A 15,580-nucleotide genomic window follows, 5' to 3' on the forward strand; every position below is an offset into this window, starting at 1 on the left:
GAGTAAAAGATTTAAGATGTTATGCTGCAATTATACAAAATATTAGCAATATTCTGCACCATTCTGTTGCCATGCTGCAGGAAGGTAGTAATAAAAGTAAATGCAGAGGAGATTCACCATTATGTTGCTTGCAGTGGGGGGCAGCAGTTAATTCAAATATCACTGGAATGTTGGAGACTGAGGGTGTGACCTTATGAATGTTTATAAAATTCTATGGGGCTTCTTTAGTTGTTTTTTCCCCAGGGCAGGGGAGTATAGAACCAGAGATTAGAGCATTAAGGATAGTGATTTTAAATTAGATCTGTTTTTCATACAGAGGGTTGTGAATAACTGGAATGGGCTAGCAGAGGAGGAAATAGATGCACGTACAATTACAACCCCTAAATGGCAGTAGTTCAGGTACTTGGATAGGAAAAAAGTAGAAGTATGTAGGACAAATGTGATTTGTGTAGATAGGCATCATAGGCACCAGAAGGTGATTGTTTACTGGACTGCACTGCCTGAGGAGGTCGTGGAGGCAGACACTCTCACAACATTGAAAGACCATCAGGATGAGCACAAAGGCATAAAAGGCTATAGACCAGGTATTAGTAAATACAATTAGTATGGGCAGGTACTTAATGGTAAGCTCTCTGTAGATCTGTGCTAGTGCTTGTTTTCTGTGTCTCCATGGATTTGGAGAGATGGGGGCATTGTTAAGGATGAGAGATTTTAATTGTTTGTTATGTTAATATGGAGAGTTTGTAATGGGGCAGGAGTATAGTCATTTGTTAATAGGGAAGCAATATTTATAGGAGGAGTTTATTGGTGTTGGTTTATGAGGAGGATGTGGCTATAAGTGGAACAGATGCTAATGAAAATCTTACTGATGTGAACTTTCAACAGTTAGGTGTTTATGTTGGCATTCAATTTGCTAATTTCAGGAAATAAAGTCTTAATATGGCTCTTTTAATACTCCTTTGAAAACTTTCCAGGGTGGTTTGCATTGTGTCTTGTGTCTATGCACCAAAATCTTATATCCCTACATAAATGGATCAACAATACTGGTGCCTTGTCAATTGAACTTAGGTTGACCTACAAGCACTTTGAGGGACAAGAAACATATCTCCAAAGCAGCTCTTCAAAATCCTCCAGGTTAGCTAGCAGGATCAGTTGATCAATGTCAGTGTCCTCTTCCAGGTCAAAATGGCCTGCACTGAGAGCCAAGTCTGTTTTACTGTCTACACGACCAGTACTAAACTCTTGAAAAGCTGAGAAAGCAAAGGATACAAAAACAAAAATGTCTCCTTGAAAATAGTAACACTCTTGCTGACTACTGGTGACTTTGGTCCGTGACTCAATGTGGCGAAAATGCATTCAGGATGGTTTTGAGAATCTCACGTGCAATAATAATTCTCACATTGGCTTCAGAACTCACAAAACCGAAGTGGAGGCGAGCCCTGTAGAGGAATTATCTTAGGAGTACCAGATAATTGGTGATGGCAGAACCAGCAGTAGCAAAGTTTCCTTTGGCTATGACAAATGGCTTCCATTCACAAAATCGTTTTAATGTCTGGAATCAGAGGGATTGGTCCAGCGATCTGTGTGTGATTGGAAGCCTGTGATGTGTCCTAGGAATTCGCAATTGGATTCTTAGGAGTCACTTAGGATCTCGGCTCTGACGGTAAATTAGCAGATGACCAGATCACCAGTGCTTCCCACAGCAAGAAGTGTCTGGAGATTGTCCATCCCCAACTGTACTTCAGAGATGTGGGACAAATGACTTAGAAAGTTGGGTAAGAACTGTCACCAGGTTTGTACGCGCACCACCCAGCATGTAGGCCAGCTGAACACTTCAGAGGTGCCGGCATCCGAAATAGTGACTTGACATAGCAAGGTCCCCAAATCTGCATCGATTGTCGTGCTCCTCCAGCTTGATTCCTCAAACGATTAAGTCTGGTTGCCATAGTTACATAGGAGTTTAGGCAGGAAAAAGCCGTATCGTCCGCTAAACTTCGGTGAGCGGCAACGGGCGTCGCAGTTCCCGAACACTGGTCCACCTCTCTAAGATACAAAATACTCTGCAGATTCTGGGGTTAAAGCAACACACACAACATGCTGCCCGACCTGCTGAGTTCCTCCAGCGTGTTGCATCCCTCTAAGATTTTGCGTGTGACATGACGTAATCACGTAGCGTGGACGTCAGAGCCGCAGTGTTTACAGGGGACTGTGTACTGTTCGCCGAGCCCAAGGGGAGGGAGAAGAAGCGCGAGCCGAGCGCAGCACGAGCCCCCGAGTCCCAGGGAGGGAGAGCGGAAGCAAGCCAACGCGAGCCCGACGGACGAAGAGGCCGAGGCCATTGCTGCCATGTACCGGGCCCTCTACACCTTCCACTCGGCCGAGCCGCATTCGCTGCACTTCACGGCCGGCGAGAGCTTCGTTATCCTGGAGCGGAGCAACCAGCACTGGTGGCTGGCGTCCAAGAGCAGCACCGGGGAGGTGGGCTATATTCCCGCATCGTACATCCACAAGGACGAGGTGAGCAGCAGCGCATCACATTAGTATTCAGTGGAGCGGCCCTTCCACCCACTCACTGTACTGATGCCGGCCTTGGGCTCTGGCTCCCGGCGCAGTGTTTGCCTCAGGATTCGGGTGCCTATAGCTTCTCTGTGTTTTTAGTAGCTGTAGGGCCGGAGGCCGCACGGGATGGTTGAAGACTGTGGTGTCGGGGGGACGCTGGAGCGGCTACCCGGTGTGTTGGGGGGGGGGGGTTAATGCGAGTGGTGTCCCATTGTGTGTGTGGGGTTATGATGGGGTGGTTACCCAGTGTGTGTCTATGGGATTATGGGGTGGTTGCTCGGTGTTTTGGGGGTTACGATAGGATTGGTTTCTGTGTGTGTGTGTGTGTGTGTGTGTGTGTGTGTGTGTGGGGGGGGGGTGGTTACAGTGTGTGTGAGGCGGACATAGGTAGGTCACTGTTTGCGGATGATGGGGCCTTGTGGAAAAGAGGTAGGAACATGGAGCTACAAACAGGAAGCTCCATCAGGAAGCTATAAGGAGCAATTGATGAAGTGGTGGAGTGGGGTTATGATTGGGAATGTAAATTTTCAGTAGAAAAAACTCAAACTGTATGTTTCACCAGGAAAAGAATTGAGGTAGGGAAAAAGTTAAGGATGTATGGGATAGAATTAGAAAGGGTTGGATCATTTAATTTTCTGGGAGTTATATTTGATTCATGGTTAACATAGGCAGATATAGCAGGAAATTTGAGGAGAAATGTAAAAAAGTAATAAATGTGATGAGATGTTTGACTGGTAGGGAATGGGGAGCAAGCTGTTCAGTGTTGAAGAGAATGTATATGGCTTTAGTAAGATCTGTGTTGGACTATGGAAGTGTAGCATATGGATCAGCAGCTAGGTATCTTATAAGGATTCAGGCTTTAAGAATGTGCAGTGGGGCTTTTAAAACATCACCAGTATCAGCCCTACAGGTAGAATTGGGAGTAATGCCTTTGAAGCTAAGAAGGAAGCAATTGATGGCAAATTACTGGGCTAATTTGCAGGGGCACAATGATTCTCACCCTGCAAAAGGAGTGCTGAGAGAATGGGAAGTTTCAGAGGGATAACTTTAGTCGGGTAGGGAATGATATTGCGAAAGAATGTGGAGTGTTTGATCTAAGGATAAGTCCTTCAGTAGTTTATCTGGTTGTAGCTCCATGGAAGATTGCATGGCCTGATGTAGACTGGCATTTGTTAGAGGTAAAAAGGAAAGGAAAATATAAAACCAATTTGGTAAGTACATTTAACAATCAATTGATGGAAAAGTATAGTGGTTATACTCAGATTTATACAGATGGTGCTAAGGAGCCTAAAACAGGAGAGACAGGGTTTGGAGTGGCCATGCCAGTAAAAGAAATTGGAATCAGCAGAAGAACATCCAATAAGTTAGGAGTGTATACAGTGGAGATGTTGGCAGTGTTGGTTGCGATGGGTGGAGAAAACTAGACTAGTCAAAGTGTTGATATTCATCCTCAATTCTAGCAAGTTTAAAGTCTTTTCACTCAAACAGCCGGCAAGATGTACTTTATGAAGTCCTTCATTCAGTCACAAGAGTTGCAAATCAGGGAGGTCAGGTAAAATTTCTATGGGTTTTAGCTGTTGTAGGGGTGAAGGGGAATGAGAGGGTGAATGAGTTGGCAAAGAGTGCGTTAAAGAAAGAAAATATAGAAATGCACATTAGTATCAGCAAAACAGAGGCTAAGTGTATAATCTGGGAAAGAATTATCCAAATGTGGCAAGAAAGATGGGACAGAGAGGGGAAAGGGAGGCATTTATATCAAATACAAAAGAGTGTTGCAGGTACTAGGGTAGGCAGTGGATACAGAAGAGAGGAAACTGTCCGGACCAGTTTAAGGCTGGGGCACTGTGCTAAACAAAACATTGAAAATGATAGGGAAACACCAGACAGGATTGTGTGAGGAATGGTAGGACGCGGAGTCAGTAGAAGTATGGGATACAGAGAGAGATGAGAATTAACCTAAGGGAATTGGGGGTGCAGGAATTCACATTAAAAGGGTTACTGGGCATGGGTGAGAGGGCACAGGTCCGGGTGCTTTTAGCTTTCTTAAGGGATGCAGGGTTTTTTTTTATAGGATATGATGGGTAAGCAGGAATAGGGTACTAGAATGGCCAAAGAAGAAAGGATGAAGTGTTGATTAAGATGGGTGGGTGTGTGTGTGTGTGTGTGAATGGGTGAAGGGATTTAGAGTGTGAGTCTATTGTCTGATCCACTCTCCGGAGCAGAAAGTGGCGGTAATGCACCATTAAGCTGGGTGCCAACCGCCGTAAAACAAGAAGAAGAAGAGAAGTGTGTGTGAGGCTTGCGATGGGAGTGGTTTCCCAGTGTGTGTGTGTGGGGTTACAATAGGAGTGGTTTCCCTGTGTGTGTGTGTGGTTACGATGGGAGTGGTTACCCAGTGTGTGTGTGTGGAGTTACGATGGGAGTGGTTACCCAGTGTGTGTGGGGTTACAATAGGAGTGGTTTCCGTGTGTGTGTGTGGAGTTACGATGGGAGTGGTTTACTGGTGTGTGTGGATGGGGGTTATGGTGGAGTGGTTACTCGGTGTGTGTGGTGTACAGTGGAAGGATCATGGGGGAGGTGCTCTAGATATGCAGAGTTTGGGTTGCATTAAGAATGGGTTACCTGGGGGTTATTGAAGGGATTGGTTAATGGGGTTGGTGTGCTCTGGGAGTGGACTACCTGGGAATATTCAGTTGCCCTGGGGTAGTTGATCTAGCATTTTCTAGAGCATTGGTTTGGTATGCTTGGGTTTTTGGTGGTGTGAGTATTTTCTGAGCTCGTTGCAGTTGTCTGTGGGTTTTTTAGGATTAATGTATTTGGGATTTAGGTGTGGGCACTCCTGTAGGTTTAGAATTTGAGTGGATACATGCTGTGTTGAGGTGTTTCTGGGGCATATTGTTGTTGTTCCATTGATGTGGTGTTGTGTTGCTTAGGCTCCTGAAGCCAGCTGTTCAGTTGGAGGACTTGCTGCTATGGGGTGGGAGTGCATTGGATTTTGATTTGTTGCTCCCTTGGTTTTTGGGGTGTTGTTGTTGTCCCATTGTTTTTGAGTTTAGGTGATGGTCAAAATATGGGAGATATGAAAGTCTGGCAGAGTTAAGTGTCTTTGACATGTTTTGCATACTCTTGAGCTTGGTCGATGTGAGCCATGTATTTTGTCTAGTTTTGAGTGTGTGTGGTTCTATATGGGAAAACTATGGACATAATTTCTGCTGGGTAACTTGCCAATGACACTGATCTACTCTTGTGTGAAAGAGCAGGCTATCACAGTGAGTACTTGCTTTTTGCAGAAATGAAAGAAAGCTGGGAAATTGTCAGACAAGTTTCTTTTTGTTTGTTAGCAGTGTTTTGAACATTTTGTTTCATAACTGTTATATTCTGATTCTGCGTGTGATGTGTTCTACTTTGTGACATTGGTTTTGCCTTTCATAAATGATCTTGTATGCAAAGCAATTGCGAGTTGTATTGAGAGAATGAACAATGGCACATGGGAGATGCACTTAATGATATCCTTAAATCTAAATTGCAGTGCGTCAAAGAATCAATACAGTCAACTTTAATATATCTAATTGTACAAATGGTACCTTTACTATTGGATTACAGCAAACATAATTGTTTAGCATAGCTGAAAACCTTTCATCACAACTTGTGGTGTTCACAACTTATATACGGTACTCACATCTGCAATTGAGAGAACAGGTGTATCAAATTCATTTTGTAATAAGATTTCAGTCCAATCAGAAATGAAGTTACTGTTAATGACATATACATTTGTGAAATGTTTTACCCAGAGCTCACTTATGCATAGTGTTTGTGACTTATGATACTTGCACTGTGTGTGAAAGAAACACATTTTATTTACTGTCACCAGTGTGATATCCCAATAGTATATTGTTAAAAGTAGAAGCAGATGATGTGCAGATCATAGATTTTATTTTTACTTCAATGACCCTGGTTCACACAACCTTGCAGTAGTGGCTATTGATACTACAGTTGGGTTCAGTTTATATGGAGAGTTAAATTGAAGGCATTCCCGAATTTGTCAAAGATCTAATTGATTAATAATTAGGGATTTGTTCAGATTGAAATTGTACTGGGGTATTGATGGCCAAATTTACATTATGATACTGCATGAATTCTTAAGAGAATGTACACTCAACAAATTTCTGAAAGTTCAGTTTCTGTGTTGGAATTTTTGAAAGCACTTGGTTAACACTGTGCTTGAATTAGTCTTGCCCCTTATTTTAGTATAGAGCTTTTGTGTTCTGTTAACACATATAAATCAATTGAAGCTGGAAGAAGCATGTTTAGCATGTATTTTTTTGTATTTCTCTGCATCTTGCAAGTTAATTTTCTTAGTTGCTGTCTTTCAAAAAAAATCAGTTTTTGCTGATGTTTTAAAATTTTGTTCTATTAACTTATTTCAGAGTTATAATTTTATTTAATTTGCATTGCTGGCTTGCGCCTTTTTTAACTATGTTACTCATTGGAGCTTGATACAAAGATTTTGTGATTGTGTGTTATCGTGAATGGTAAAGATGCATTACATTTAGATCAGTTTGGTTTAAAAAAAATCACAAGTAGATACTGGAATTAAAATCCCGGTGAAAGTTTTTGGAATTAATAGTTATTATCAATTGGGATCAATTTGTCTGACATGGATAGGAATCTTGTATTCATTGAGGATATCTCACTGGTGACAGTGAGTTGCCCATAACTCACAAATGCTATGCGCCAAAGTGAGTTATGGTAGCCCTTTGCACGAATGTACACGTTTGCCTGGAACTCTTGGGTCACTGGTGAGGTATTCTGCATTATTCTATGGGAGTGAACACCCCCCTTCAATTTCCACACACCTTTTACCAAGTTAAGATCTATAGTGCATCTGATGGGGCTCAGCAGATGCTATTGTAAAGATATTCGTTATGTGTAGTTATCTACTTCTGTCTAACATTTTGATGCCTGCAAATAGTGCCAACATTGTTCACTCTCTTAGAATTAAAAATCCAGATGATGATGATGTTAAATTTTGACCAAAAGATCATAGTATGTAACGGTTAAAACTTTAAAGTGGGGGTGAAAATGTGTCTTTTAATGCAAATTCCCATTTTTCCTGAACAAAAAATAATCAGCCAGTTCATGATACTGAGTAATTCAAGGGGAAATTTTCTGATTCCTGTTCTCTGCTTATTTCCTACTCTTACTGAAGTGCTAATCCTAATTTTCCCTATTATCCCCAGTCCCTCTCCCCACCTACCCATCCCTTTGGTGATTTAATGAATGGAATATCTATTCTTTGGTATAACGTAGTAACTGGCTGATCTTAAAATATGAAAGGTAACTTAAGGTGTTGCTGCCTGAATTTACTGGGCAGTTGTGAATATTGACCCCTGCTTTACTGTTAAATGTATGCATGTTAAATGTATTTTACCAAAGTGTTGGCTATTATTGCATGTTTTAAATTGATTTAACTTAGTATTCTACTTTTGTTCTGTGAACATTTAAAATTCTGTTAAATCGTATTTTAACTTTTTTTTCCAAACTGTGCTGTTTTCCATCTACATATCTTCATCTTTTTGTTTTTGTTGAATATTTTTCCACTTCCAACTTCAAGCAGATTTAAAGTAGTTTTAAATTGCCATTAGTAAATACTACTTAGCGGTCAGGTGCTCTATGGCCATAACATCAGCTGGTATAAAGCTTTGAATCTTTGCTATGGTGTGAAATTTAGGAGATTTGGTAACATTCAGTTATTATTGAAGAGCCTCAAAGACCTGGGATATAAATGCCACTGGCAAAGGTGTTACGGAGATAACACATCATTACCAGTTTACTATTCATTCTGTGATTCTCATTCAGTACAGACTAAATGTCAAATGCAGAGGGCAGTATGTTAAGCGATTGTATACCGGGTACATATTTGCCATTGCCAAGTTATACTATGTCAGTCGAAAAGCTTGTTTGGAGGAAGAATTTTGAGGATTGCAGTGGCTCCGTAAACAAAAATCCACAGAGTATGTTAATCATAATGGAGAGGGGAATATTATTTCTTTGGTGTGTGATTTTTTTTTTGGACTATGTTTATGTTTTAGTTCACATGGATTTTTCTAGGTAACAGCAAATGCTGGAATTGCTCAGTAAACAATTATCCTCACTCTGCTCTCCAAGCACAAAATTGAGATTGTACCACTCGAGATCATTGTTGTAAATCTCTATAATACTAATGTTTTCCTGGTTTGGATTTGTATTTGGAACAACATTAAACAGTTTTTGCAGATGGGCATACTCATTGAAATTGCTTAATGTATTTTGCATATTCAGAATATGCTCTGCCATTGGAAATACACATATATAAACTGTGAAATTGAGCCAAGGTTCAGTTCATCTGCACTAATCTCAAGAAACTTGCCCTTTGTAGTCTATGTATTTATACAATGAACCTCTCGTCAATAAGGAGTTGGTTGCTATTATTGAAGACTAAACTTGGAATGAGGTGTATGGAGGTTGTCCTAAAGTTGGTATATTTTAATCCCAATTTTCAGTTCATTCGAACGATAACTGCCTCCCCAAATTTTCTGATGCAGCAGCAGTTTACTTTCCAAGATGTTTCCTAATTGCTGTAGCTTACTTTTCTCAGTTCGCGTTTTCCTTGCATCTTTTGTGCTGTACTAGTTTCCATGCTGTTCTTGGATTTTTAAAAATCTGTTATAAACATGAGCACTTGCGAGTAACTGAGTATACATATCCTTAGATTGATTTCTTGTCTCAGTTGGATTTTATTGAGGTGGCATTAGATCAGTAAGGGTGCTAGGTTGCCCCTTGTGTCCTTTAATTAACGAGAGGCAGTTATTCTGGTGAATATCAAGTGCTCCTAATTTTTGTGTGCATGTTTGGCATAACTGAATAGCACATTGAAGTGATGATACTGGCAAATCACTGGCAAATACTGACAAATACTGGCAAATCACACTACTTTTTGTAGTTTATTGCAATTGTAATTATTTGGGCATCGTGAGGTATCGTTCCAACCCCAGAAGATGCCATTAAAAGGACCGGCGATAGTTGTTCAGAAGTGAAATTACACTTTGATACCAGCATAATCTATACTGGAAATGTTGATAATTAATAGACTGAACTATAGGCACTGAGGTTTAGATAATGATGATGAGCTTTAATCTTTTGTGATCTATTGAAAGACAGTTTTGCATGGGAAACTGGAGTTTAACTTTTAACACTACATAGTGATAAAGCTTTTGTCAATACAATTATAACAGATTAAATGTAAAGGAAGCATAATGTGAAGTTGTTCTTTTGTGAGATGAAAGTCAATTATGTTCAATTAGTGACAATTGCATGGGCTTAAGGAAAGTAATTTGTGATTTATACTTGCACAATTCTTGCCATTAATTTGTTACTAAAGGAAGAACATTAGTTACTGCATAACATGTTTCATGATAGCACAAGTACTTTGAAGGTGCAGCATGGACTTTATGATTTGAAGTAATAGTTCTGTTTTAAAAAAATCATATTTGGAGATTTAATTGGCATACTTTTCCACTGGTTTTTCAGTTCTTCTATTTAAAAAAAAAACCTTGACCTGTATTGCAGATGTGGCATCATAAATTGTTGATTAGTGAATATGGTGTCAGATCAAATAATCCAAGTAATTCTCTAATGGGATTCCTATGGTTTTAATCTACAATCATTGTTCTCAACATAGTTTAGATGAACTTCTAATAAAATTAATTTTCTGCTAAAATAGTTGAATGATGCTAATGGAGAGTTTAAAAAATTTGAGGCTTCACTGTTCTCATTAGTGGCAAACTTCAGTTTGTAGTTTGCAGCCCATTTCACAGTAATTGTTTGTCTCCTTTAGGCTCTAGACTTCTCTGCTCCTGAAAAGTAACTGTCTTGTTTTTCTATGTACCATGTAAAAAATGTGTGTCATTCAGACCATCAAGCCTATGGCTATTCTTTTTGATCATATCTGATCTGTACTTGAATTCCATTTGCTCACCTTTGCTCAATTATCCATCTGGCAGTAGGCTGTCAGAAGACCTTGGTGCTCTTTCATTTAAAGCTGCACTTGTGTTATTGTGCAGTCTCAATGGTCGCATTCTTGTGTTGGCCTCGTGGGTTGATTTAAATGGGTGGACACATTCTGCAGGCTTGGTCACCTGATTTTGAAAAAGTTTAATTCTCACTCTACAATTATATTCATTTCCTGTTGTTCAGGTTGACATCAAAGTTTTTAGGTTAAATTTGGGATAAATATATCATAATAGACCTATTGTGCAGTATGGGTGTTAGCTAGTATCTGGGAATATTTGAGATGATCTTGCTAATTTTTTAGTTTTGATGCTGCTTGCTTCTAAAAATTAAACCAGTAAGTCAGTTCTGGTTCACATTATATGAGGACAGCTATGATTTCATTCCTTGCTTGACAAGAGGCACAGGACAATCTTTCCGATCAGTCTTGGGAGTTTATGGGATATTTGTAATTGTAGTTTGCAATTTTTAACATTATCTCCTGTAATCTGCAAGCTGTATTTGAAGGTTTTAACTCCAATAAATATATCTTGCATTGCATGTATGGAAAATTATATGCAACTTCACCACATATGCCACTGTAGATTTGATATGCAATATGAGGATTTATTCTGTTTTCAAATCAAGATTTTGGATGGGAGACGAATAGAGAAATGTACCAAAAAGTTTTAAAAAATAACTTAAGTTGCTGGATATTTGCTAGAAACAATCTGTAGCATCTGTGGAAAGAGAAACAGTTGATTCAGGTCAATTATCCTTCTGAATTTGTGTCTTCAGCCTGAAGCATTAAACTTCTGGAAACACAGCAGGAATTTCATGACTTGCTGTGCTTTTCCAGCCTTTTCTGTTTTGATTGTAAGTACATTCATATAATGTGGGAACAGACAACATAGTTTGAAACTTAAGTTTCTTTCAGCAATTATTCAGTGAGTTCTGATTTATTTTTACAAGAGTCATATTCACCAGAAATGTATTCTTGAAATTAGGCCTACCTAATATTCTAAGTTGTAGTTCAAATGGTTTTTGTGACCATCAGTAGTGATAATTAACAGCAGGATAAATAACAGTGAAAACTCACAATTATGACTAAATGGCCCGTTTTTCTGTTTGTAGATTTTCTTGACTCCCTGAATGCATGGGGAAAATGCATTTGGGATGTTAGAGTAGAAGAGGGAAGTATGCATGTCAGAGCTTTAAAATCTTGGCTTTCTGGCATAAAATGCAGTGTAGATAAGGACAGCGTTGCTGCAAACAGATTAATGACACATTTTGTGAAGCATTGTTTTGTGGTCACTTGTCCTTGCAGTTCCTTGCTGCCTGTATTGAAAATGAGTTGTGAATTTTATTTTACAATGTAGGCTGCGGTCAGCTGTAATCAGGGCTCGAACTGTTGTTTAGTTTTGATCTTTTTTGGTGGTATTGGGGACTTAAGGAAGCTTTGCAGCTACAATTGGGAAAACTGCTGAAGCATATGAGAATCGACAAATGTATTCGTTGACAAGATAAGCGACTTTGGAGGAACTCAGCAAGGCTGTGGAAGGACCATCTGGTTGTGATGTGCAGTTGTGACGCTAAAAGGGTGCAAGTTAAGTTTTGACAGGTAAGAGGAAAATAATATATAGTGTTTTTTTAAATGTGTTTTTATTCCTTTCAATGAAACTTAAATAGTATTGCAGGATTGTAAAGGATTTGAAGGCACCATAAAACTTGATGCACTTATTGTAAGCTTTCAGGTTTTCAGTGAACATGGCAGATCTTGAAATTTAGGGTACAGAATGAGATATTCCAGTGGTGTAGAGAATGGCAGCTATTAATGAATGGTAAGTGATATGATATTGTGCAAAGGTTGTGAAGAATTGTGATGAAATTGATTGTGAAAGTTTATTTTAGTGTTTGGAAGTATGTGGTTAAATAATGGAAAATTAGTTGTTGATTGGATAAAGGTAGCAAACAGGTTTTTTGTTTTTGTTTTAATTTTGTTCAGATAGATAGCATTGTGTGTGTTTTAGTTTTCATAGTTTCCAACTCTGCTATATGTAATGATTAGTAACCAGGAATCCATTTCGAAACTTGGGTCTTGTTGATATTACATGGATGGTTCCAATTTTGCAGCTTTCCGAGAATGAGTGTCTATGGTTACTATGCTTCTAATTTAACTCATTTAGGATTGGTTTTGAATTGTAAGAATGGAAAGCTTCAAGTGCTTTTTATTTTGGAGTCCATGTCTGTGTTGAGTTATTAGTGGAAAAGCCAGCAGATGAAATAAATCAAGTTATTTGGAAAGCAATTCACCATAAGAGAAAGGATAAAAACACATTTAAAAAGTATCATTCTTTTATTTAAGCATTTCGTATTTTATTTTTAACTTCCATGTTTCACATTTTTCCAGTTTGGATGGACATACAATGCATCGCTCTATTTTAGAATTGTTTCACCGTAACACAACAAGATCACATGAGGTAATAATTTTGATTTTTTTAACAAAAGCTTTTAAATCAGTTTTAAAAGTGATCTTTTGAAATGCAATTTCCCCATCTTTCCTTTGCAGAATTCTGAAGATTGTGCTAATGGTCATGAAATTGATGAAGATGAAGACAAAGATAAAAGTGGTGATAATTATGCCAGTTGTTTTGATGATGAACTGAAGGAGAGTTCCTACTTCGATTATGGAATAATGAAAAAGTGTAAAGGAAGTAACTGTGGGCTCAAATCATGGATTCAAATGGACCCACGGCTCTCTTGTTTTCTATATGATGAGCAGCAGAACAAGTGCTATTGCAAGTAAGCATGAAGTATTTAAATAGCAAGTAAGCATAAATATTTATCAACAATACTTGAACATTCATTGTTGAGATTATGCACAAAATACTTTTTTTTGATATGTTTTGTTTTAGAGTTTGTGTTGATAATAGCATTACTGATACAGAGTGGACAAGTGGTAGGTCTCAACCACAAGGTGGGTGGAAAAAAGATTACTTGCTTCGCCATCTGGCCAGTAGAGAACATCTTCAGGCACTGTCGGTTCCTATAAGTGCAGCCAACTGGGAGAAGGCACTATTTACTGATGCTCTCAGTAGTGACACAAAAGAGGATGTTGTTCACCTCCTCAGAAATGTTCTGTGGTTAATCAAGGAACAGTTGCCCATTTCCAAAGCTAAAAGCCTACACAGGTAAAGACTTTCCATAAATCTTTTTTTCCTCTGTATTGTTACTATCTTTGTCTCATGTAAATTTTTCATTTTAGGTTAATAGAAAGCCATGGTCTATCATTGGGTAGACGCCACAGAAGTAAAAATTACAGCTGGCAGTTTGTTGCAGCTCTCAATGAACCTGTTGAGGCAGAAAACCTAATGGCATTAAAGCAAGCAAGGGTTCATTCTCTGATTGTTGATGAAAGTTCAGATATTGCCACTGAAAAGCACCTGATGATGTACACAAAATTTCTTGCAAAGGTAAGTCTTAATTTGCCTATGCTGTAGGGAATTATTATTGATGCAGTCTTAGTAGCCATTCAGCTAAAAGCTCAAAAATTTGACTGCTCCTTCCAGCTACAAACAATATTTTCAAAGTGAGAAATTCACCATGAGTACATTGTTATTTTCCGCTGGATTTTAATAACATTTCAAGCATTGCCTGGATTACTCTATTGATCAGTGGTCTGACACCAATATTCCAAGATTTTTTTTCTATAAAAGATTAATAGTTGTTGGAGATGCACATGCCTCTTACGACTTTTTATTTGTGTACTTTAAGCCAGACATTTGACTTACTAAGGAGAGATTTAAATTTGTGAATTTGATTGGAGGTGATAATTTCAAGCCTTCAGTTTTTTTCTGCACAATTTAATGTGGGTTTTTGTAAATGCACATGAAATTCAAAATGGTATGCTCATTTTGTTTGTTCTTTGATTGATGCTGGAATGTTTAAAATGCCAATAGGTGGAGTAAACACTGGCATCATATAACTTTTGCCCTTTTTGTGACAATTTGCATTGCCATTATTCTGGTTTCCAGTGACCCTCTGCAAGCAGAATCCCATGGCCCTTGTTTTGTTCTTTCTCTCCTGCTTATCTCTATTTGTAATAAGTTTATATTGTTATGTGTAAATGATCAGTCCTTTGCTGTTTTAAGATCCAGCAGAATCAGGCTAACATACCCACCCTTTGCTCATAAGAAAAGCTATTAATTTCATCAATTAATTTCTTTGAGCTGTTTCCAATGTATCACTGTCTTCCCTTAAGTAAGGATGACATAGTACCCCAGATAACTGAAATGTGACCTCCCCAGTTTTTATTTGGCTCATCTCAGAATAAACAGTAACCTGTTGGTTTTCCTGTCTGTAGCTGTTCCTACCTCAGTCATTTTCAAATCATGCCTTGGAGAATCCAGACCTCTCTATAGTTGGGGCAGCTCAATCTCTTAGATTTGAGATAATATTCTTTATTTTTCTGCCAAAGTGGAAAATTTCACATTTTCCCATGTCTCCCAGCTTCTTGTGCTTAGTTGTATCCTCTTGTGTCCTTTCCTACCTCTTTGAATTTGGATAGTTAGGATATTTCACAGAATTCTAATAATTACAATGCCTGTCAGAATTGTGTATCTATTTTATTAAAAAGAATTTTGTGCCACATTTTAGGTCATCTTTCCTATGTTTGCTGTTTTCCTTAACTTGAAACTTGCATGACACATAGGAAATGAAGGCAGATCATTTTTCCATTTAGTCCCTTAAAAGCTGGTTCCAGTCCTGTGATTACACCTCATTCCTTCCACATCGAGATGTCTCCAACAATTGTAATTTTTTGCTTCTGCTGCTCTCCTGACAGACCATTGCTCTTCCTGATTGAACTTTTCTTTCCTCATGAAGTTAGAAGCTTCAGCATCGCTGGAGCAGCCTAACATTACCCATGTTGTTTAGGGATGATATTTCTGAGACATAGTGTTGGAAACTTCTCCATGTGGCCTCAATTTGAAGC

General features: G+C 38.7%; 1 protein-coding gene across 2 annotated transcripts in view; it reads left to right on the plus strand.

The window, feature by feature from the left end:
- The first annotated feature begins 2,182 nt into the window (after window positions 1–2,182).
- Window positions 2,183–15,580, plus strand: part of LOC140741982 (NCK-interacting protein with SH3 domain-like) — a 237,529-nt gene continuing 224,131 nt past the window's right edge. Inside the window, exons 1-6 of one of the 2 annotated variants that reach the window (XM_073072625.1) lie at window positions 2,460–2,517; window positions 12,041–12,208; window positions 12,998–13,067; window positions 13,157–13,389; window positions 13,503–13,778; window positions 13,853–14,060. In XM_073072625.1, coding sequence (XP_072928726.1) covers window positions 13,014–13,067; window positions 13,157–13,389; window positions 13,503–13,778; window positions 13,853–14,060 — 771 coding nt within the window. In that variant the 5' untranslated portion in view covers window positions 2,460–2,517; window positions 12,041–12,208; window positions 12,998–13,013. Of the gene's footprint in view, window positions 2,518–12,040; window positions 12,209–12,997; window positions 13,068–13,156; window positions 13,390–13,502; window positions 13,779–13,852; window positions 14,061–15,580 lie in introns of both variants that reach the window. The other variant, XM_073072626.1, reaches the window with a different exon arrangement.

Source organism: Hemitrygon akajei, chromosome 19, assembly GCF_048418815.1.
Source record: "Hemitrygon akajei chromosome 19, sHemAka1.3, whole genome shotgun sequence".
Lineage (NCBI taxonomy): Eukaryota > Metazoa > Chordata > Chondrichthyes > Myliobatiformes > Dasyatidae > Hemitrygon > Hemitrygon akajei.